Here is a 22,595-nt window from a genome sequence, read left to right as displayed (position 1 = left end):
TTGATTGCTAATCGAACATTCCTTTTGTCCTGGTCGCTTTCTCTTTGAGTGTCGTCATTTATTTTTTTCTTTTTTAGTTCTTTTAGTTTTTACCTTTTTTAGTTTTTTTTAGTTTTTTAGATGAAAATTTTTTTTAGTTTTTTCCTTTTTTTCTTTTTAGTTTTTATTGGTTTTTACCTTTATTTTAGCTTATTTTTCAGTTTTTTCCTTTTTTTTTAGTTTTTTTTATTTTTTATTTTTTTTTAGTTTTTTACCTTTTTTTAGTTTTTTTAGTTTTTTAGCTTTTTTACTTTTTTTTATTAGTTTTTAGTTTTTTTTTGTAGTTTTTGCCTTTTTTTAGTTTTTTAGCTTTTTTATATTTTTTTATTAGTTTTTAGTTTTTTTTGTAGTTTTTGCCTTTTTTTAGTTTTTTTAGTTTTTTAGCTTTTTTATTAGTTTTTAGTTTTTTTTTGTAGTTTTTGCCTTTTTTTAGTTTTTTTAGTTTTTTAGCTTTTTTATTTTTTTATTAGTTTTTAGTTTTTTTTGTAGTTTTTGCCTTTTTTTAGTTTTTTCAGTTTTGACGTCACCTGATCCAGTTTTTTCAGGTGACGTCACCTGATCCATCCACAGACAGACAGACAACTTATTTTTATATATATAGATAGATATATATATATATAAATCTATCTCTATTCACATGTGGGACACAGGGACACAACTACAATGGCGCGTATCTAATATGGCGAGTAACGACTTACGCGCGCGGGGGGGCTTGGGGGGCGCGAAGCGCCCCACCAACTAGGTGTTGGTGTGGGGGTGGCGAAGGTGTTGGGGAGGCGAAGCGCCACCCCAACAGCTAGATATATATATATATATATATATATATATATATATATATATATATATATATATATATATATATATATATATATATATATATATATATATATATATATATATATATATATATATATATATATATATATATATAAAATCAAGAGTTGTTTCATTACAGTTTAGTAATTCTAATTGTACTCGTCAATGTCAGAATTTTTTTTTTTTTTTATATTCCCTAAAGTTCGCATTTTTTGTTTTGCTAAAGGGCCAGAAATTTTTTTTTACAGATTCAAACTATTTAATTGAATCTATAATTGTTAAGATCCAACGAGAACAATACACGGAATTGAAAATAAAACCAGAAATGACGCTAACTTTTCTTTTCTTAGCCGAATAGCAGAAGAATCCAAAAAGTGGACCACATTAAGAGTACACCTGAATGAGAACATAGATTTATGTGAATATAGAGGGAGGTATAATTCTAATTCTAAAACTGTATTTTTTTTTTTTTAATTCTTTAGACACTTTATTATACTGACAGTGAAAGTAAGACACTTACTATTATAATATGCATAGATTTATATGTGGAGGGATATACAGGGAGGGATAATTCTAATTCTAAAACTGTATATTTATTTTTATTCTTTAGACACTTTATTATACTGACAGTGAAAGTAACAACACTTTCTAATATAATCTTCAAAGTTCTGGTAGGAAGGTCAGAAAGTCAACGTCAGAAATTTATTTATTCATTTTCATACTCATATTGCCTAAAGTTCATTTTTTAACTGATTTGCTTCTTCAAATACGATTTTTAAAATCCAGTTTCTAAATTTATTTTTCTTGCTTTTACTCCGAACTCGATCACCAAAAAAGTAAAGAGCCCAAAACTTATGCCCAAATTCGCTTCATTTGACGCATGTTATATGCATCAATGTTCGATGCATCGAATTCGCTCACTTGTACAAAAGATACAAGTTGACGACATTTGCAGTGGAATTTGGGCATAAATATTATTTTTAGAAGGCAGTGAATCTGCTGAGCGGCTAATAGGTCTCTGTTTTCAGGCTTTTCAAAAATACAGCCAATCCAATAGCTAGACTGTGGTATTAGCTTTTGACATTGCCCTCCTTTAAAAGACATCCAGAGAGTACCAATAAACAAATGATAGTTAAAAAATATTATTTTTAGAAGGCACTATTATGTGTGGTGGTGCCTACCTTCTTCGATTTAGGCTCTTTCTTAATTCTATCAAATAAAGAATTAAGAATAATTCTATCAAATAAATTAAGAATAATAAAATTAAGAATAAGAATAAGAATAATAAAGAATAATTCTATCAAATAAAGAATTATAGAATAAAATTTGACTCTAGAAATTACCTTCACAATTAAAACATTGCAGAATTTCAATTCCATGCCCAATATAAGATAAAACATTAAATTATAATAGTAATTATTTCAATTAATCTTTCTGAAAAAACCCGAACCCCTTGAAATAGTGTCGCATCAAAACGAAAAGTAAAATATTAGAATCGCCCTTGAATGTAGCCTTGTAAAGGAAACCTATTACTCACCAGCTTGATGGCAAAATGAAGGGGAGTTGTGGGTAAGAGAAAATACAGATAATGAACAAGGAAATAGAGAACGAAGAGAATCTGAAAACGAATTAAGAGAATATAATGACAAAAGGAACCAAAGTAGATCTAGTTGTAAGAGCAGTAAGGAAATGAGAACCAGCAGGGGGTCACGAAAAAGTATTCATGTAGATATGAAACAATATATATTAAATATATATAATAATAAATTATAATAAATGAAATTTATAACAAATGAAACCTCAGACATCGTCAATGATGTTCGAAATAACATAAGCCAGAATGTAAACAATTTCAACACTAAGGACTAATCCAGTAATATAGAAAATATATCAAGCATTAGTTCCTAAAAACAATACCTGCCAGTCAATTGGCAGGAACTTCATAGAAATTGACTCATGAAGTTTATAGAAATTGATTCTTGAAGATAAAAGAAATTGAGACATGAAGTTTGAGAAAAATTCACTTATGAGGTTTATTCATGCTTATTATTCTCGAAAAGAGGAAGAAAATGTTGCTTTATTTAAAAATAAGTCAAAACTGAGGAAATATATTTCGCAAGCAAAGCCAATTCTCATATCAAAGACTTTTTTTTATCCTTGAAATTCCTATTTACAATTAGTTTTGTAACAGTAAGCGAAAATCTAGAATCACAGCACTCTTTCAGCCGTTACCCAGAAAATCTGCCCAAAATTCGAGAGACCTTCATAAAAAAAAACAACAATCTAATCTTATAAACTTCATATAAAGTTCATAGTTCGTGCAGCTTATTAAAATAGGATAAATCAAAAGAGATTCATACGTTTCAGAGCCATACTTGACTCTTGTGAACACTGTAGCTTCCAATATTCTTTTCCAAATGCAATCTTATAAACCTCACTGTTCGTGCAGCTTGTTGTTTGATATAGGATAAGTCAAAAGAGATTCATACGTTTTAGAGCCATACTTGACTCTTGAGGACACTGTGGCTTCCAATATTCTTTTCAAATCTAATCTTATCAACTTCATAGTTCGTGCAGCTTGTTGTTTGATATAGGATAAGTAAAACGAGATCCATACGTTTTAGAGCCGTACTTGACTCTTGTGAACACTGTGGCTTCCAATATTCTTTTCCAAATGCAATCTTATAAACCTCATTGTTAGTGCAGCTTGTTGTTTGATATAGGATAAGTCAAACGAGATCCATGCGTTTTAGAGCCATACTTGACTCTTGTGAACACTGTGGCTTCCAATATTCTTTTCCAAATGCAATCTTATAAACCTCATTGTTAGTGCAGCTTGTTGTTTGATATAGCATAAGTCAAACGAGATCCATGCGTTTTAGAGCCATACTTGACTCTTGTGAACACTGTGGCTTCCAATATTCTTTTCCAAATCTAATCTTATTAACTTCATATAAAGTTCATAGTTCGTGCAACTTGTTTGATATAAGATAAGTCAAACGAGATCCATACGTTTTAGAGCCATACTTGACTTTGTGAACACTGTGGCTTCCAATATTCTTTTCCAGTTCTAATCTTATAAACTTCATATAAAGTTCATAGTTCGTGCAGCTTGTTTGATATAGGATAAGTCAAATGAGATCCATACGTTTTAGAGCCATACTTGAATCTTGGGAACACTGTGGCTTCCAATATTCTTTTCGAAATGCAATCTTATAAACTTCATAGTTCGTGCAGTTTGTTGTTTGATATAGGATAAGTCAAACGAGATCCATAAATTTTAGAGCCATACTTGACTCTTGTGAACACTGTGGCTTCCAATATTCTTTTCCAAATGCAATCTTATGAACTTCATATAAACTTCATTGTTCACGCAGCTTGTTGTTTGATATAGGATAAGTCAAACGAGATCCATACGTTTTAGAGCCATACTTGACTCTTGTGAACACTGTGGCTTTCAATATTCTTTTCCAAATGCAATCTTATGAACTTCATATAAACTTCATTGTTCGTGCAGCTTGTTGTTTGATATAGGATAAGTCAAACGAGATCCATAAATTTTAGACCCATACTTGACTCTTGTGAACACTGTGGCTTCCAATATTCTTTTCCAAATGCAATCTTATAAACTTCATTGTTCGTGCAGCTTGTTGTTTGATATAGGATAAGTCAAACGAGATCCATACATTTTAGAGCCATACTTGACTCTTGTGGACACTGTGGTTTCCAATATTCTTTTCCAAATCTAACCTTATAAACTTCATATAAACTTCATAGTTCGTGCAGCTTGTTGTTTGACATAGGATAAGTCAAACGAGATCCATACGTTTTAGAGCCATACTTGACCCTTGTGAACACTGTGGCTTCCAATATTCTTTTCCAAATGCAGTCTTATACACTTCATTGTTCGTGCAGCTTGTTGTTTGATATAGGATAAGTCAAACGAGATCCATACATTTTAGAGCCATACTTGACTCTTGTGGACACTGTGGTTTCCAATATTCTTTTCCAAATCTAACCTTATACACTTCATTGTTCGTGCAGCTTGTTGTTTGATATAGGATAAGTCAAACGAGATCCATACGTTTTAGACCCATAATTGACTCTTGTGAACACTGTGGCTTCCAATATTCTTTTCCAAATCTAATCTTATAAACTTCATATAAACTTCATAGTTCGTGCAACTTGTTGTTTGAAATAGGATAAGTCAAACGAGATCCATACCTTTTAGAGCCATACTTGACTCTTGAGGACACTGTGGCTTCCAATATTCTTTTCCAAATCTAATCTTATAAACTTCATATAAACTTCATAGTTCGTGCAACTTGTTGTTTGAAATAGGATAAGTCAAACGAGATCCATACGTTTTAGAGCCATACTTGACTCTTGTGAACACTGTGGCTTCCAATATTCTTTTCCAAATGCAGTCTTATAAACTTCATTGTTCGTGCAGCTTGTTGTTTGATATAGGATAAGTCAAACGAGATCCATACGTTTTAGAGCCATACTTGACTCTTGTGAACACTGTGGCTTCCACTATTCTTTTCCAAATCTAATCTTATAAACTTCATATAAAGTTCATAGTTCATGCAGCTTGTTTGATATAGGATAAGTCAAACGAGATCCATACGTTTTAGAGCCATACTTGACTCTTGTGAACACTGTGGCTACCAATATTCTTTTCCAAATCTAATCTTATAAACTTCATATAAACTTCATAGTTCGTGCAACTTGTTGTTTGAAATAGGATAAGTCAAACGAGATCCATACCTTTTAGAGCCATACTTGACTCTTGAGGACACTGTGGCTTCCAACATTCTTTTCCAAATGCAATCATATAAACTTCATATAAACTTCATTGTTTGTGCAGCTTGTTGTTTGATATAGGATAAGTCAAACGAGATCCATACGTTTTAGAGCCGTACTTGACTCTTGTGAACACTGTGGCTTCCAATATTCTTTTCCAAATGCAATCTTATAAACTTCATTGTTCGTGCAGCTTGTTGTTTGATATAGGATAAGTCACTCGTTTAACTCGTTGACAAAATAATGAAGTGAGAAAAATGTGCAAAGGTGAATAATCTGTTTATTTACCTTAAGTGAGCTTTGATACGCTATTAGAAAATTAATCAGTACTTTCATCAGCTGACCACCGTCCGTTTGTGGCGCTGTGATGTGTCCCAATTCTGAAACAGACGTGTATTCCTGTTTATATTCCTTTACTGTAACTAGTGGCTTTTTAAGGTTTGAAGCATAAACACTTCAGTATATAAATGTTTATGGTTTTTGCAATTGATTAAAGTTTAGTTTCTAGTTCAGATCATATCGTAAAAAATGCAATATAGCAACCATTTTTTATGGCACTTGGTATTTACCAAGCTACCAAGGTGATTTTCAGTGCTTAGGCGAGTTCGATGCTTCTGAACGTACTAAGACGATGAAAATTGGTAGGCGTATCAGGGACCTGTAAAAACTGCCTTGATAACAGTCGTTTCCCGATTCGACCATCTGGGGGGCTGGAGAGAGGAAAAATTGAAAAAAAATTAGGTATTTTCAACTTGCGAATAGGTAATTGGATCTTAATGAAACTTGATAGTTAGAAGAACCTTGTGTCTCAAGCTCTTTTTAAATCCGACTGTATCCGGTGATATTGTGGGGAGTTTGAGGGGGAAACCAGAAATCTTGGAAATCGCTTAGAGGGGAGAGATTGGGATGAAACTTTGCGAGAAGAAAAGGCACAAGTCCTAGATACGTGATTGACATAACCAGACTGAATCCGCCTTCTTCAGGGGAGTGGGGGGGGGGGGTTGTTAACTAGGAAAAATAATAAAAATTGAGGTATTTTGACTTAAGAAAGGGTTACCTAATCTTAATGAAATTTGATATTTAGAAGGAATTCACGTCAGAGAACTCTTATTTTAAATCCCGACCAGATCTGGTAACACTGGGGGGGGGGGGGTGGAAGGGAAACCGGAAATCTTGGAAAACGCTTAGAGAAGAGAGATCGGGATGAAACTTGGTGGGAAGAATAAGCACCGGTCGTAGATACGTGATTGACGTAACCGGACTGGATCCACTTTCTTTTGGGGGAGTTAGAAGGGGTCCAGTGCTTTGACGAGTTGGTGCCACTGCATGTGCTAGGACGATGAAAATTGGTAGGCATGTCAGGGACCTACACAAATGGACTTGATAACAGTCGTTTTCCCCAACTTGATCATCTGGGGTCTGAAGGGAAAGGAAAAATTAGAAAAAATTAGGTATTTTTAACTTACGAATGGGTGATTGGATCTTAATGAATTTTGATATTTAGAAGGACCTCGTGTCTCAGAGCTCTTATTTTAAATCTAGACCGAAATTAAGCCTCTGATTTTCATTTAAATCAATCTTCTGATTCTTAGAATTTTGTTAGAGCTCATGCCATATGAGCTCTTGGCTCTTCCGGCCCCGTCATAAGTGCCATATGAGCTCTTAGCTTTTGTTAATTTAATGGAATACAATGTAAAGGTAGGCCTAGATAATCATTCTTCTTTTGGTAAAATGCTAAATGATGGCCTTGGTAATCTTGACGAGTTTTTCTTTTGGAACTAAAGACCATAGGTAATAGGCTAACACAATAGGCCTAGTAATGCCGATCGACACTCTTTCCAAACTGAACATTTGCTAGCCCACCATGACAATAAGCCCCAGCCCTCCTTCCTAATACGTGTATACAGCCCTAGCCAAGGTCGTATCTAGAATTTTTTTATGGAGGAGGGGGACATAAAAAACTACAAAATGTATCAAGAACGTGTATATATACATTGTTCTTTTACTTTTTACGAGTCGGATACAAATTTGGAGGGGGTTCGAGCCGGGAAACCTCCGATTCCCTGGATACAGCCCCTAGGCTAAATACAAAAGTTTGCTGGATAAATATTTAGCAGTTGGCCAGTTCTGAAGGAAATATGCTAAACAAATAAAAATAGTACCATTAAATTCCTTATTTTATGTTCTTTCCAAATATCATGGTTGCTATTCTGATAATACCCCTCCCACCTCCTGATGGCCCATATATAACTCTAATAATATATTTCTTCGTAAATCGAATGTAGTAACACGTCACAAGCTCTTTGTTTAAATGGGTTTTCTGCAGTTTTGATTCGATGAAATCTAGATGAGATCTTGTTCTGCCTGAGTGAGAACAATACAATTGCGACTACAAATATTATTTATAATATCATTATTATCAAACTTCAAATATTATTTGATTATGAAGATTCATTGTTCTATTGTTTTCTTTCAGTTCTCTATATATTTTTTGAACTATATTTGGGATCCTTAAGAAGGTTGATGTACACTGTCAGAAAAGCGACCATGATATTTGGAAAGAAAGTCAACCTACTTTCTCACAGTTAATTTTTTTGGGCGGGGGGGGGGACAATAGGATGATAGTCCAAGAACAAGATTATAATTGGAGCCTTCAGTGATGACAGCTGTCAAGAATGGTTTTGAAACGTGAGCATTCAAAAATACATAGGGGGACTTGTTAGATGATTTCCAGAGGAATTGTCCGAGGATTGAAAATATAGTTCAATCCCGCTTTTAAGGCCCATAATGAAAAAAGCTGAAATAGCTCAGACACGTTTCGCAGATGAAGGATGACAGATTGCCAAAGACTGGCCTTTTTGGCCATCCATCTAGGAACAAACGAAAAGCAGGTCGTCCACAAATGGGGAGGGAGGAGGTCGGAAGAAAGAATTTAAACGAAATTGAAACTTCTTGGGAGGGAGTAAAGAGGAGAGTGGAGAAAAGGAGTGGAAAAGGAGCAATGAACATATTATGACATCATGCAACATTCTTAATGAATCACTCCCATACTGGTTCAGAGATAGACTACTAAAGAAACCCTATTGACACTGGGTAACACAGAAGTCCAATAGGTTTCCGGAATTACGAAAGCGCCTGAAACTAAAATAATGTCAGTTGAAGAAGCTGACGCTGACGTATAGTCATCAGAGAAACTTAAGGTCATGGTTGTCTTATCTGCTGCAACCTAGTAAAGAACAAACTAGCCCATAGTAACTGAAAATTTTAAAATACAGCAGCTGCGACAAGTAAAGAACAAACTACGGTTCATAATTACCAAAAAGAAAAAACGCGTTTAGAAACAAACTGGCTAGTGAGATTAATAGCTAAAAGTCGCTAAATTTTACAAAAAGAAACACACTCATGTTATTGTTGGCAATGACATAATTTTGCTTGATCTGGATTGAATAAATCTAGTTCAAATTAAACAAGATTGTTAATTCTATAGTTTTATGTGATCAAAGACTGAAACAGATACTTTATGAAACAGTTTGTAGCCCCAAGCTTATCAAGAGCATCAAATATCCCATTAGTCCCTTGCACAATTTAATCACTTAGGTCTTATTCAAGTTGTCTCTGTTAATCCAGAGCCATTATACATGAGTTTTAAACAGAGCAAAAAAGCTCTTTTTTTTACTGTTTTTACAGTAATAAAAATATTTTTACTGTTTTTCACAAACAGTTGTTCTAACAAAGGAGGTGTTTTAGCGTCAAGTCTGGTAAAAAAAAAAAAAAAACCCATTTTAATACCAAAAGCTCTAAAAATCAAAAATTTCAGCAGTAATGCACTTCAAGAAAAAAAAATTGAGTATCTCAGGAACCAACTATAGTACAGGAAAATAGATTGAAATAATTTATAAATCAGGGGTCTTTTGGGGCAATCTTGGGGGAGGAGGGGAGGAAGGAGGACTTTGGAGTTCGTGATAAGTTGTAACCAACTCCGGATATTTTCAATATACTGACTCCAACTCTGACACCTGGAACATTAAACATAATTGATCTGACTCCTGCTCCATGCTGTAAATACTGAGCTAGCTATCAAATTTGTTTCATACTCCTCAGAAACAAGATCGCCTCAGCAATGTCTTCTTTATTAGATATCCAGAGATCAGAATTAAATTCAGTATTGAGAAGAGTCTTTCAACACCTACTTGAATGGGGCCCAATTTTGAATCCATAACTGCAATCCACATGGTCCTACATTATTTCTGCTATCCCAACTCCATTCAACAAAACTTTACTAGAAATCCAACCCCAAAGCCCTGGAAGGAGGAGATTTTTGTCCTTACCCCCCCCCCCTAGCAGGTATGATTATTAGCATACAAAGCTAAAAGTCAGTTGCTCTAAGTCAGATAAAAGTCAGAATTGCTTTGAAATCAAAATCTAGAGCATTTTATTTTAACTGATTTGACTCATAGAAAGCTCAGATGAATATTTGACTGTGTCTGTGATTAAAACCCTATATTCGAAATACATAAGGCCCCCTTCCCCTGACAACAATTTACATTTTTTGCCATACAACATTTCTAGGAGCAAAATATACTCAGCTTGTTTCAAACCTAAAATTGCGTAAAATTCTTTGTTTCAAAAATTCACAAATCTTACCTGCTCACCAGTGACAGTTCTACTTTCCAAGATACCAGCCATTTTGACTACAATTCCTATAAAAATAAATATTATAGTTCCTTTAAAAATAAATATTCATATAACGATTTAATACAGTAAACAATAAGGCAAATCTATCAATGACAATTGGTCAAAGACTATCAATAGCATTTCAGCAATTTTAAGACCAAACAACATACAAACTAGCAACAATCCCGACATGCTGTTCACACACAAATGAGGATAAAAGCACCAAAATGAATTAACTGTAAGCAGTAGTCATTTTCAATAGAAACAGAACAAAAATCACTTTTACTGGCAGGGAATCAATTTAAAAAGGAACAAAAAGTGAATAGCAGCAATGATTCAGGAAAATTTTAGGGGAGAGGGGCAGGGCATAATTTGCAATAGGGAGGGGGGGGGCAAGTGCCCCCCAAAACCCCAGTTCTCCCACCCTTAAATCTAGTTTCTTCAAAAATCTTCTCAAAACTAAAATCAGCATGCATAAGTCAAGCATCAACAAAACAGGTCAGGCTTCTTTAGTATATCTTTGTCTTTATGGTACTAAATGGCTCACTTTCTCTTGATTTGAAGAAATTGGCACCAAATTTACCCCCTCCCCCCCAAGGATTTTGACGAAAATACGCCACAGGAGAGGGGCAAGGTATTTTTTATATGTAGATAAGGTGATTTTACATTTGTAAATGAAAATACAAAACAAAGATATTTTCAGCAGCTTTGCCCCCTAAAACTGACTTTTTTCAAGATCTAGGAAAAAAAAACAAAGGTAGATATAGATTTCCCTGGTGGTCTCCTCTACCAAATTAATGCCACGGTCTGTAAAAGTTCAGCAAAAACTATTTCTTTAGTATAAATATAGTATTATACAAGTCATAAAATACCAACCACCTCCTGATCATGCTGAATATCTAGGAGGGACATACCCCTCCCCTTAATAGATGCCAATCCCTGTAATCATTGAGTAAGAACAACCTCTTTATGACCAGGGTTCCATCACAGAGATTTCAAAATAAAAACCCCAGATAATACTGAATATAAGATAAGGATCTTCACTTTCTTATAAACATCAAATAATTGCAGAAGCCAGAGCCTATGCACAGTTATCATCATTAATGCATCTAGATGACAAACATAAGAAAAGACTACATTTCTTGCACTCTATCTTTGGTCGCTGTTCAGCTAACAAAACTCTATGAAATAATATCTGCAAATGAAAAGCCCTAGAATCTACAAACAAGCACTAAAGATTGATTGTTCTTGGGGTCTTTGACCTTGAATGTTCTTCCAAATAGATTGAAAGCAATATGAGAAAAGTGCAGTACACCAGGTAAACTATCAAGGTATATAGTATAGAATTTTATACAAGTGAATTTGGAAAGAGCATAAAAAGATACACTGAGTGGTGTATTTACATTTTACTTAGCTAAATAGTGGGAAAACTCCATATTTGCCTAAATTTGGGTTGTAGATCTGTTTCTAAAAGCTCTATTATTATCCTATACCATAAACTCATCTGTTTCAGTACTCTTTGGTGGGAAAAGGGATTAAGTTTTGAAAAAGGATTATATTTTGAATAGTGATTTCAGTGTTACGCAACAGATTAAATGGTGAAAAAAAGGATTATTTTCTGAATTAATTAGAGACTGAATCTGAACCAGTGGTGGAAAAAGGATTATGTATTGAATTAATTAAAGACCTCGAATAAGATAAGTCATTTACCGTATTTTTGGACTATAATCAAACTTTGAGTATCGAGATATATTCAGTGATAGTTTATGTCCCCGCCCACTGATGGAAAGGATGTTTACAATTGGTGAAACAGTGTTTTGCAGATTTACACACTACAAAAGCTGGCCCGTGAAGATAATAAAAGTTATACCAATTAAGGACGGTCAAGTTAAGTACCAAGTACTCTGCTACGGAGGTGAAAACGAACTCGCAATTGTTACTGCTGGGTCCCTAATGGAATACGATGCTGGTTATGAAGTGGCCAAAACCGACAATTGGCCCGCAGTGGCAAAAGCACTAAAAGAAATGCTTCAAAATCGGGATCTTGGTGGAACTGTCTCGAGTAACGCAACTTCGCTTCGAGAATCACTTGATCAAATAGCGCTCAAGATAGCATCCAATCAAGCCAATATTAGCACAACGGTTTCTGCTGAAATCACAAAACAAGTAGAAAAACTAAAGGACAGTATGCCAGGAATTACGACTTCTCAGGTTGAAAAAAATCACTCAAGCTGTCCACGACAGTTTGAAGATCGAATACAACATGAAGTTTGAACTATACCATAAGTCATTACTGCGAATTGAAAAAATGATTTTGACCTATGAAAAGTCAGTCAATTCGCTATGGTGTGAGATTGACTCTTTGAAACAGGAAGCGAAGGCAACAAAGCTGGTCATACATGGCGTGAAAGAGGTTTCCGCCTCACAAACTGTGTCATCAAATCTGTTGAACATTATGAAAAAAAAGCTGGAAATTAGTGACCTCAGCATAGCCAATATAAGTGATGTTCGAAAGATTGGCAACGAGACAAAGGAGAGAGGGGCATCTTTTGAGGTGAGCTTCAGAACAGTTTTGTTGGCAAAAACAGTACTGGGTGAAAGAAAAAAATTAAAAGGAACAGGTCTCTTCATTTCTGAGTCTTTGACTAAAGCTAGGCTAGACCTCCTCAATGCTACTAAAGACAAAGTTGGAAATCGGAATGTTTGGACAGTAGACGGAAAAATCATGGCCAAAATAGGGTCAACTACAAAGCGAATTACGAATGTCGATGACATAATTGCATTGCCGATCCTTCTCAACCAGTAATGTAACAAGACAGGGAGTAATTGCATTGTGTCAGTGATTAATTAATTAGTTCATTTAGTGCGTTATACAGATGAATCGACTAGAACAGTTTGAAAAAAATCCTCTGTGCCTAGATTCTTTGATAAACACAACGCTAGGTGAAGATGACAAAGAACAGAGTGAATTATTGGTAGATATTATATCATGCAGATATGTAAGTGAGTGCTCGAAAAAGGTAAATAAGTCGGACTTAAGGGTTGGCCACTTAAATTGTCAGTCATTACAGACAGCATATGATGAAATATCTGAAGTTGTTAGTAGAAATAATCAATTTGATGTTCTAGCGCTGACAGAAACGTTCCTTACAGAGAGTATGGATAAGAAAATGCTTGATATTACAGGTTTCTTGTTAGAAGTATTAAACCGTGAAAAGCTAAGGAAAGGTGGTCTAGCGTATTATGTGCGACAAGGACTTGATTATTCGCTAATACCTGATTTTAATATTCGTGTTGAAGGAATATTTGAGTCATTCTGTCTCAAGGTAAAATTAAATCATCAGGAAATTCTAATGGTGTTGGTATATCATAGCCCGTCAGGTGATACGGAAATATTTATGGATGAACTAGAAAAGCTTTTGTCAAAGTTGAAGTGTCATCAGTACCCGGAAATAATGCTTGGGGATTTTAACATGGATCTACTATCATTAAAAAATAACAAAAATCTCTTATTTTTTCAAAACTGTATGTCATATGGTTACCTGCCTATAGTCCGAATACCCACAAGGGTAACTCCAACGTCCACGACTCTGATTGACAATATATTTGTATCTCACCAAAATATTGTTAGAAAGTTCGTAGAAGTACTATTATTTGAAACATCAGAACATTTCACGACTTTCACTGATGTAGTGACGGATAAAAGAAAGATGAAGTCAGAACCGAATTACAGGCTTAATCGGCGAGATGAATCATAAAAAAATATTGCAGATCTAGTACTAAGCTTAAATTGTATTCAGTGGGAAATTTTTTTTCAAGCCCACGTTGATTCAGATTCAGCGTATTCGGCATTTATTGATTTAATTACTAGCAGTTATAATTACCACTGTCCTGTGTTGAAGGAGCCAAAGCGTAAGCATTTGCCCAGAAAACCATGGATGACACAGGTACTTCTTGTTTCTGTTAACAACTGCAAAACTCTTTATAAACAATATTTAAATGATCCGTCTGAAGAGAATTTTCACCAGATTAAAGAATATAGAAATAAGTTAAACCAGCTGAAAAGAAATGCAAAGGAAATATATTTTCAAAAAGAGTTTTAAAAATGCAAATGGAAACCCCAGGAAAACCTGGCAAATAATTAATTCGGTCATTGATCCAAATAAGTCAGAAAAAAATACATCATATAAAAGAACTAGTAAGTGAAAAAGAATCAATAAAATCACCAGAAGAAATTTCAAGTCTTCTTGGTTAATTTTTTGTAAATGTGGGACAAAAAATAAAAGATAAACTATCAAATGCAAAATCAAGAAGAAAACTAATGACACAGGTAACACCTCCAAAACTAAAGAAACAAGAGACAATGGCAGAAATGCAAAAATTTCCGTCTGTTACATGTGATGAAGTAAAAAAAATGCATTTGTGAAATTAAAGGGACAAGGTCAACGGGCCTAGATGGGCTTTCTTTGCAACTAATACGAAAAGTACAACTAGCAATCATTGAGCCTCTTACAGTCCTTATAAACAGAACCCTTGACAAAGGTATTTTCCCCACCAAACTAAAAGAATCCAAATTAATTCCACTTTTTAAAGGAGGAGATCCAACAGTAATTGATAACTATCGACCAATTAGCTTACTTCCAATTTTTTCGAAAATATATGAAAAGCTTGCTGCAAAAAGACTATATGAATACTTTGAAGCTAATAAAATTCTTTCTGATAAACAATATGGATTTCGGAAAAACAGATCCACTGAACTCGCAATTACGGATCTTATAATGAATATAAAATCGGCGCAAGATGATGGTTTATATTCTCTGGCGATTTTTCTAGATTTAACAAAAGCTTTTGATTGCGTTGATTTTGACATCCTTCTTGAAACATTAGAAGGATATGGGATAAAGTCGACGGTTCTTGAATGGATTCGGTCATATTTAACAAATAGACGTTGTAAAATACTTGCTAATGGTATCTTATCAGATTCATTCGATGTAACTTGTGGGGTGCCCCAGGGATCAGTTCTTGGACCATTACTTTTTTTAATTTATGTGAATGAACTTTCGGCTGATATCCCCTTTGTATATATAATAAATTTTGCGGACGACACAGTACTATTTCTAACACATAAAAACCATGAGCAACTAATTACAAACGCTGAAGTTTGCCTCCAGGCAGCAACCGAATTCTTTGAAGAGCGGTTGCTTTCCCTTAATACAAAAAAGACCAAGTATATCATTTTTAAACATGGAAATGACCCAGTTTACGATAGCAAGATAAATACGGCAGACCACAAAAAAATTGAAAGAGTTGACCACATTAAATATTTAGGTATAATAATTGATGAAAAGCTGGATTGGGCAATCCACATTAAATTTCTTTGTATGAAGCTGTCAAGAGCTGTTGGTATTCTCCATACTGAAATTTATTTTTCCCCATAAAATATTACTGATCCTATATTTTAGTCTATTCCACTCATATCTTTTATATGGAATAAGCATTTGGGCTTCAAATTATAAGTCAGAATGGAAGCAAGTTCAAATTCTTCAGAATAAAGCTATACGTGCAATTTGCAAGCTTGAGCCTTGTCAGAGTGTGAAGGCGTTTTTAATAAGACTTAAGATATTAAATGTGGCTCAACTTTGAGACAAAAAGATTGCCGAAACTTTATATAAAGTAAGCACAAATACCGCACCTGAGTCGTTTATGTCAGTTTTTTGAAGGAATGATGAAATTCACCAACATGATACTTGGCATGCATTGCAACTAGTTACAGAAACGAGACGTCTCACGTCGTCTGGTTTTTCAATTAGATTTACCAGACCAAAAATATGGAATTATTTGCCAAATACTTTGAGAAATGCTAATAGCCTACCAGAGTTCAAAAGTAAGATTAAAAGCTTCTTAATGGAAAACATTGAATTAGATCATAATTTCTTTTACTGATAGTTCTCTATGTTTTGTTTTATTAATTTACGTTTGTTTTCTTTTCTTTTCCCTTCTTCTTCTTTTCTCTTCTTACCTTATAATTCTATTCTTGATGATTGAATGAATACTGTCACCCGTTATGGTCAGTGCTCTCTTAGGGTGTAGTTAGTTTATAGTGTGTGATTTGTTTTTTTTGTTATTAAACGAATTGAATTGAATAAAGTAGTTTATAAAATTTTATAAAGTGGTTTATAAAATTTTGTAGTGTTTCTTTATGGATAGTGGAACCAAAAACTGATTCCATATATTATAATCATTTTAAACAATATTTTATCTACAAATAATTTTGCTTAATAGAAAAAGTAGACTTCATTGAGTCAGAACTAGATCTCCCCTTATACAACACATCACAAGATGGATAACAAAAAACAAGTATCTTGTGATGGTTACATTTTGGACCATTAGGGGGGAGGGAGTAGTTAGGGGGAAATTCTAGTTTAGCTTCTTTTGCTATCTTGGAATGGGGTTAGCTTAGGAAAAATAAAACTTTCCATAATGAATCCAGGACCAAAAACATACTCAGACTCTGCAAAGTTTTCATTCAATAAAGTTCAAATTGTGGTCTGGTCTTGAGAAGGCATGGGGGTTATCAGCCCTATTCATGTCAATTTTTGTTTGCTTTGAGTTCAACTTGGTTATTTATTATAATTTCTATTTGTTTTGAGTTTTATTTATTTGTTAATAATGATTTGTAGTAGTTTTATGCTTGGAAGATTATTTGCCCTTGTTTTTGCAGTGTAAATGTATGAGCAGTCCAATACATAAGGAGAATGAAAACAATTCTTACCCTGTGGTGGTGCAGTGGGTTTGACCTTAGCTTGGTAATATGGGACCCAGAGATCAAATCATGCTGCAGTAATACACTGCAGAGCTGATGCAAGGACATGAGTAGTCAAGAAGCATCATTAATCTGATAAAATACAATAAAACAATTCTTACTTTACAGTATGAAAAATAATCCTAATTAACATATTTTCCAGCAGGAGAACCTTTATCATCACTTCTTTCACTGTTGTACAAGTTTTTAAACAAAATTTGACTGTATTTAGCCATTTTTAGATAGTCTATACACAAAAGTTAAACAGTACCATTGCCATCATACAAAAATATATTAATAGGCAAATGTTTATGAATTAGGTCAGGTTAAGATAGATTAGCTAGATGGCTCTTGGGTGTTTGTTTTCTAAATTATTTTCAATACACATAGAATAAACATAAATACTGAAAAATGTGATTGAAAATAACTGGAAATGCAGTGAAAGAAGTGAAGATAATGTTTCTCCCACTGGAAAATATGTTCAATTACCTAAATTTGCACTTTGGAGCAAATTAGTTGCAAGAACTCTGATGCCCTGTAGCTGATGATGGTGATAGATCTGATTACTCTGTTAAGGTCAAGCAACAAACCATCAGGACCAGAGAGTGCTGAAGAGATGCAATTTAAGCCTACTTGGTAACAGTGATCACATAGTAGGTATGGTTCAAGAACCATTCTCCAAGACAATTTAGAGTTGGCACCACTGCACAACAGTAACTTCAGACTGAGTGTGCAAGATGGTTGGGTATGACAAGCTACATCATCCTCCAAGCTGACTCTCTATTGTCTTCTCAGAATGTTATGGTAGTGAGGGCTGGGAGGAGTTTTACCAGTGGGATCTCCATGGCTTGGCCTCCTATTTCTTGTCAAGCCTCTTTTTCAATTCCTCATGTGATGTTGCAGAGACTGTCTCTTGGCTTAGTTGGTTCCAAACATTCACCAATCACTGGCTGAAAAAATCTAGTCAGACCTTGGTGTTAACAGTGAATTTGAACAGCTTTTTGAAAAGTCCTTGTGTTTGTTTTTTGTGGGTAGAGAAGGTGAACAACTTCTGGTCTACCTGCTGGAGGTACCTGTAGGTGAGCATCATGTCATTACACCTATGCCAAAAAATAAACAAGTGTTGGGAAGTTAGCAGATTGTAATCTACTGTAGTAAGGCTGACTGAGTAAACTGTCAATGCATTTTGTGGCTCTCCTTTGGATGCCTTCAATAAGCTGGATGTTGCTCTTCTAGAAAGGACCAGCAAGACATGTTCTAAACATCCAAGAATGGCCTGACCAAAGCTTTATATAGTTTCAGAAAAACCATGAAGGATTGACTACTGATGGTTCTTTTCAGGAGCCCCAAATTTGTGCTTGCTTTTAAAACTGCTTTGGCAGTGTGCTTATGGAATTTTAAACTGTCATCCAACAGGACTCCTAGGTCTTTACTGCTACCAGAAGTAGGAAGCAAGACTGTCAATGACAGTTTGCCATTGTATAGGGTGTACTGGTGCTGCAGACTGCCTCACCAAAAATGAAGAGTGACATACTTTAAGATGTGAAGGGACAAAAGCCAGTTATCCTACCATGCTTGAATTTGTAAGTAAGAATTGTTATAAAGGATGTAGCCTAAAGTAAGAATTGTTTTCTTAACATGGCACCTTATGTACTGGACTGCTCATACATTTACATCATTTTTGCTTATTCTTGGCTTAATGGAACTCTTTAGTTTTATAAACTATTTTTGAAAACTGTTTGTTATTTTTTACATAAACTTTTTTATGGAAAAAATTATATTGGGTAAATATAATTTACCCAATAAAATACCAATAGTATTCAGTTCATGGAAATGAAACTTTCAGGGATGAATCTACAGACTAAAGTATGTCCCAGGAAGGTATTTTGAAGCAACTACCTCCACCCCTTCTCCCTATAGAGGGCCCTGGCCTTTGATGACCTTTAAAAATATGTGTGTTATAAAAGTGAAACCTTGCAAAATAGATCCTCTGCTTAATTGAAGCACAACAAAATTGTTTTCAGCTTCATAACTTTGCTCAGTTCCATTTTATAAGGTTTTAAAGATATGCAAATACATTTCCTAAATTTTGAAAAAAAAAACATTGATATGACTCAAAATTCTACTCAGATAACAGGAATTGCATTTTCAGAACTAAAGTCAGAGAAAAAGCAACTAGTAATTGAAGACTAAGGTAAAATGTTGTTTTGTCAAAATTTCAATAGGTATAGACCTGTCATGTAGGCAAATATCAGGGCCCTCTAGAGGGAGAAGGAGTGGAGGTGGGTACTTTAAAATAACTTCCTGGGACATACTTTAGCCTGTAGACCCATCCCTGAAAGTTTCATTGTCCTAACCTAAACCCTTTCTGAGATAGCAAGAAATCAATTTAACTAGAAATTTACCTTATATTGTGTATCTTCTCAGTTTTTCCATAAGAATCCATTGTATGTGTTGCTATTTGTATGTTGGAGAAGCTGTTTTGCAATGTTTTACTTTCATAGCACATAGATTTTTAAGGTCATCATAGGTCACTGCCCTCAAGAGGGAGGAGTGGAGGTACATACTTCAAAATACTTCCTGGGACATAGACTACTTTAGTCTATAGACCTATTACTGAAAGTTCCATTTTCCTAATCTTACCCCTTTCCAATATAGTGAAAAGTAGCTGAACTAGAATTTTTCCCTACTTTTATTCCATTAAGATGTTTGCTTCTGTGGAGCCATCAAACTACAATTTTGCCTTTCATTCATCTATTTAGCTCAGATCCTTTCCAAAATAAAAAAAAGAGCATCTCATCTAGTTTTATTAAGATTTCTTCAGGTTCGAGTGTGCAAATTACTTAACTATTTTATCTTTATCCTTCTGGGCGCTAAATTAACTTGTAGCGTGAAAGAGATTACAAAACTTCTGCGATTGCAAACTGCCAAGTTTTAAGGGAGTGAAATTTTGATGCCCGAAAAGAACGAAGTTAAAAAATTTGCAGGCGTGTGGCAGCCTTTGGACTCAGGTATTTGAGATTTTTCAACTTTGGAATGGTATGGTTTATCCACTTGCACATTTCTGATCAAACATCTTCGGAAAATTTGAGGCGAGTTAGATTGAATGCAGTGAATCTGCTGAGCGCCTAATAGGTCTCTGTTTTCAGGCTTTTAAAAAAGACAGCCAATCCAATAGCTAGGTTTTGGTATTAGCTTTTGACATTGCCCTCCTTTGAAAGACATCCAGAGAGTACCAATAAACAAATGAAAGTTTTTCTCTCAATGGACGAGGGAGGCTATAGAAATAAAAAAAAACATGTTTGCTAGTTTTTCAATAGATAGAGACATGGGGAATATAAATATTGACCCAATTTAGGATTGTCTTTTGAAAAAAGAACCAATAGTCAAAAAGAGAATTAAAATTTTACATAGTCACCAGGGGACAAGATTACCTACTGTACTAAAAAGATTTACTTCAATATTAGCTAACAAGAGGATTATTTCGCAACATAATAGTTAACTTAGTCTCAATTTTCATATTTTTCCTTAGTTGCTTTGATGTTCTCATTGAAGTAACTCAAATAGCTTCTTTTCCCTACGTGGATCAGTAGCGACAATTGTATTTATTTTTATTGGTGGTGGTTTTATTTGTTTTTAGTTTAGTGTTTTTTCTTTTTGTCTTGTGCTGACGATGCTTAGTTTCCCTTTCATGTATACCTAACTAATACTTAATTCATATATGTTTAAATTTGACATTACTGAACTATTTTTTATTTAATGCTTTGTTGTTGAAAAAAATAGCTGAAAAACATATTAGCATTACGGAATGCACGAGACACATGTTTCGGAGGAGAAACAAATAAAACGCATCTTTTACAGCAATATATAATTATTTACATGCATATTGTCTTGTCAAGCTTGAGTTTTTGTGCCATTTGTGATTCTTAAAAAGATTCGATAATAAAGCAAAAGAATCACTAAGTTTTAATAAACCACTAAAAATTATAAGGAAAAAATAGAGAATTCACTAGACAAATAAAAATACAAATTAATAACAGTTCATACACATTAGGAGTAAAACCCGGCGCTTGTTACAATACTGCTACTATTACCACAAGCAACTCACCGTAGCACAAAGCCACCCAATGCCAACATAGCTACGCACGCTCCTCCTGCGGTAAAATTATAGCAAATCGTATAACTGGCTTTCGTATAAAGTGAATATACCACTCGATGCCTTTTTTATGCTCTTTACGAATATAATAATCGCCTCTACCTTAAATTGAGATTTAAGCACTTTTTTAGCTCTTAAAAATGACGAATTTTCAAAAAATTATGACAGTTCATAATAACTGACTCACAAATAAAGCAAACACACCACTAATGCCTTTTTTATATTATTTACGAATATAATAATCGCTTCTACTACAAATTCAAGTTTAAGCACTTAAAAATGAAGAATTAAACTTTAAGCTCAAATTTAAGCTCTTAAAAATGGCAAATTTTCAAATAAAGTACGAGCTATCCATCGTTTCCGACAAAATAATACTACATTTTCTCAGTACTAAAATTTTTTATAATAAGACTAGTTTAGGTTAGGTTAAAAAGTGCTAAAATTCAAACTTAAGGTAGAAGTGATTATTATAGTCGTAAAGAGCATAAAAAAGGCATCGAGTGGTATATTCACTTTATACGAAAGCCAGTTATACGATTTGCTATAACTTTACCCCTCCTCCATACCAATATATTTAAAGCCTCTTTATACCCTCCCAAGTAGTTCTCATTTCCTTTAGATCTTTGTTTATGACAGCCTCCCACCACAACCTCGGAAGCCCTGCTTCCCGTTTAGCCCTAGACGGCTGGCCGAAAAGGACAACCTTTGGCAATATCCCACCCTTCAGCCGCCTGTTGGAATGCGTCTCAAAAACAAAGATTTATTGCTCTTCTAGGAAGAAAGGGAAGAAAAATATTCCGATAGATTTGTGTATTAATTAAGAGGGTGTTCCAGGTGAAAAATCAAGTAACTAGAGAAGTTACTTGAATTTTACATTCAGCAGGAACGGCTTTTGAAGTAACTAAGGTCTTATTCAGATTGAAAAAAATATTACGACCAAGATTTTGATAATATTTGTTTTAGACTCATTTAGTCTGAATTTAGAATAACTTCCTGTGCATAAGTACTTGTAAATATTGTAGCTGAGGCCACCGACCAGTAGAGGAAACTCTTAGAATATTTGGAACTGATCTTGAAATCAACAAAATTAGATACACTCTAGGGGTGTATGAATAGGATATCCTAGGCTAGTTGCATGTTTAAACTTGTTTGTCTTGTATATAGTTTAAATAACATAACCTCTTGGCAAGATAGCAAAAAGTAGCTAAACTAGAATTTTACCACAATTATTTTTTCTGCATTGTTTCCTGATTGATTAAGCTAGCCTAACCTATATCTTAAATTTGACCCACTGTATAAAAT

General features: G+C 34.2%; 1 protein-coding gene across 3 annotated transcripts in view; it reads right to left on the bottom strand.

The window, feature by feature from the left end:
* LOC136025860 (ADP-ribosylation factor-like protein 6-interacting protein 1) overlaps positions 1-20,052 on the bottom strand; it is a 62,894-nt gene extending 42,842 nt beyond the window's left edge. Inside the window, exons 1-2 of one of the 3 annotated variants that reach the window (XM_065701894.1) lie at positions 19,986-20,052; positions 10,306-10,361 (exon numbers count right to left, since the gene is read on the bottom strand). In XM_065701894.1, the coding sequence (XP_065557966.1) occupies positions 10,306-10,347 (42 nt within the window). In that variant the 5' untranslated portion in view covers positions 10,348-10,361; positions 19,986-20,052. Of the gene's footprint in view, positions 1-10,305; positions 10,362-19,542; positions 19,685-19,985 lie in introns of those variants that run through there. The other 2 variants (XM_065701896.1, XM_065701895.1) reach the window with 2 other exon arrangements.
* Positions 20,053-22,595: the final 2,543 nt, after the last annotated feature.

Source organism: Artemia franciscana, chromosome 4 (assembly GCF_032884065.1).
Source record: "Artemia franciscana chromosome 4, ASM3288406v1, whole genome shotgun sequence".
NCBI lineage: Eukaryota > Metazoa > Arthropoda > Branchiopoda > Anostraca > Artemiidae > Artemia > Artemia franciscana.
Note: the sequence above shows the minus strand (reverse complement) of the source record. Positions and strands in the feature narration are given on the sequence as shown.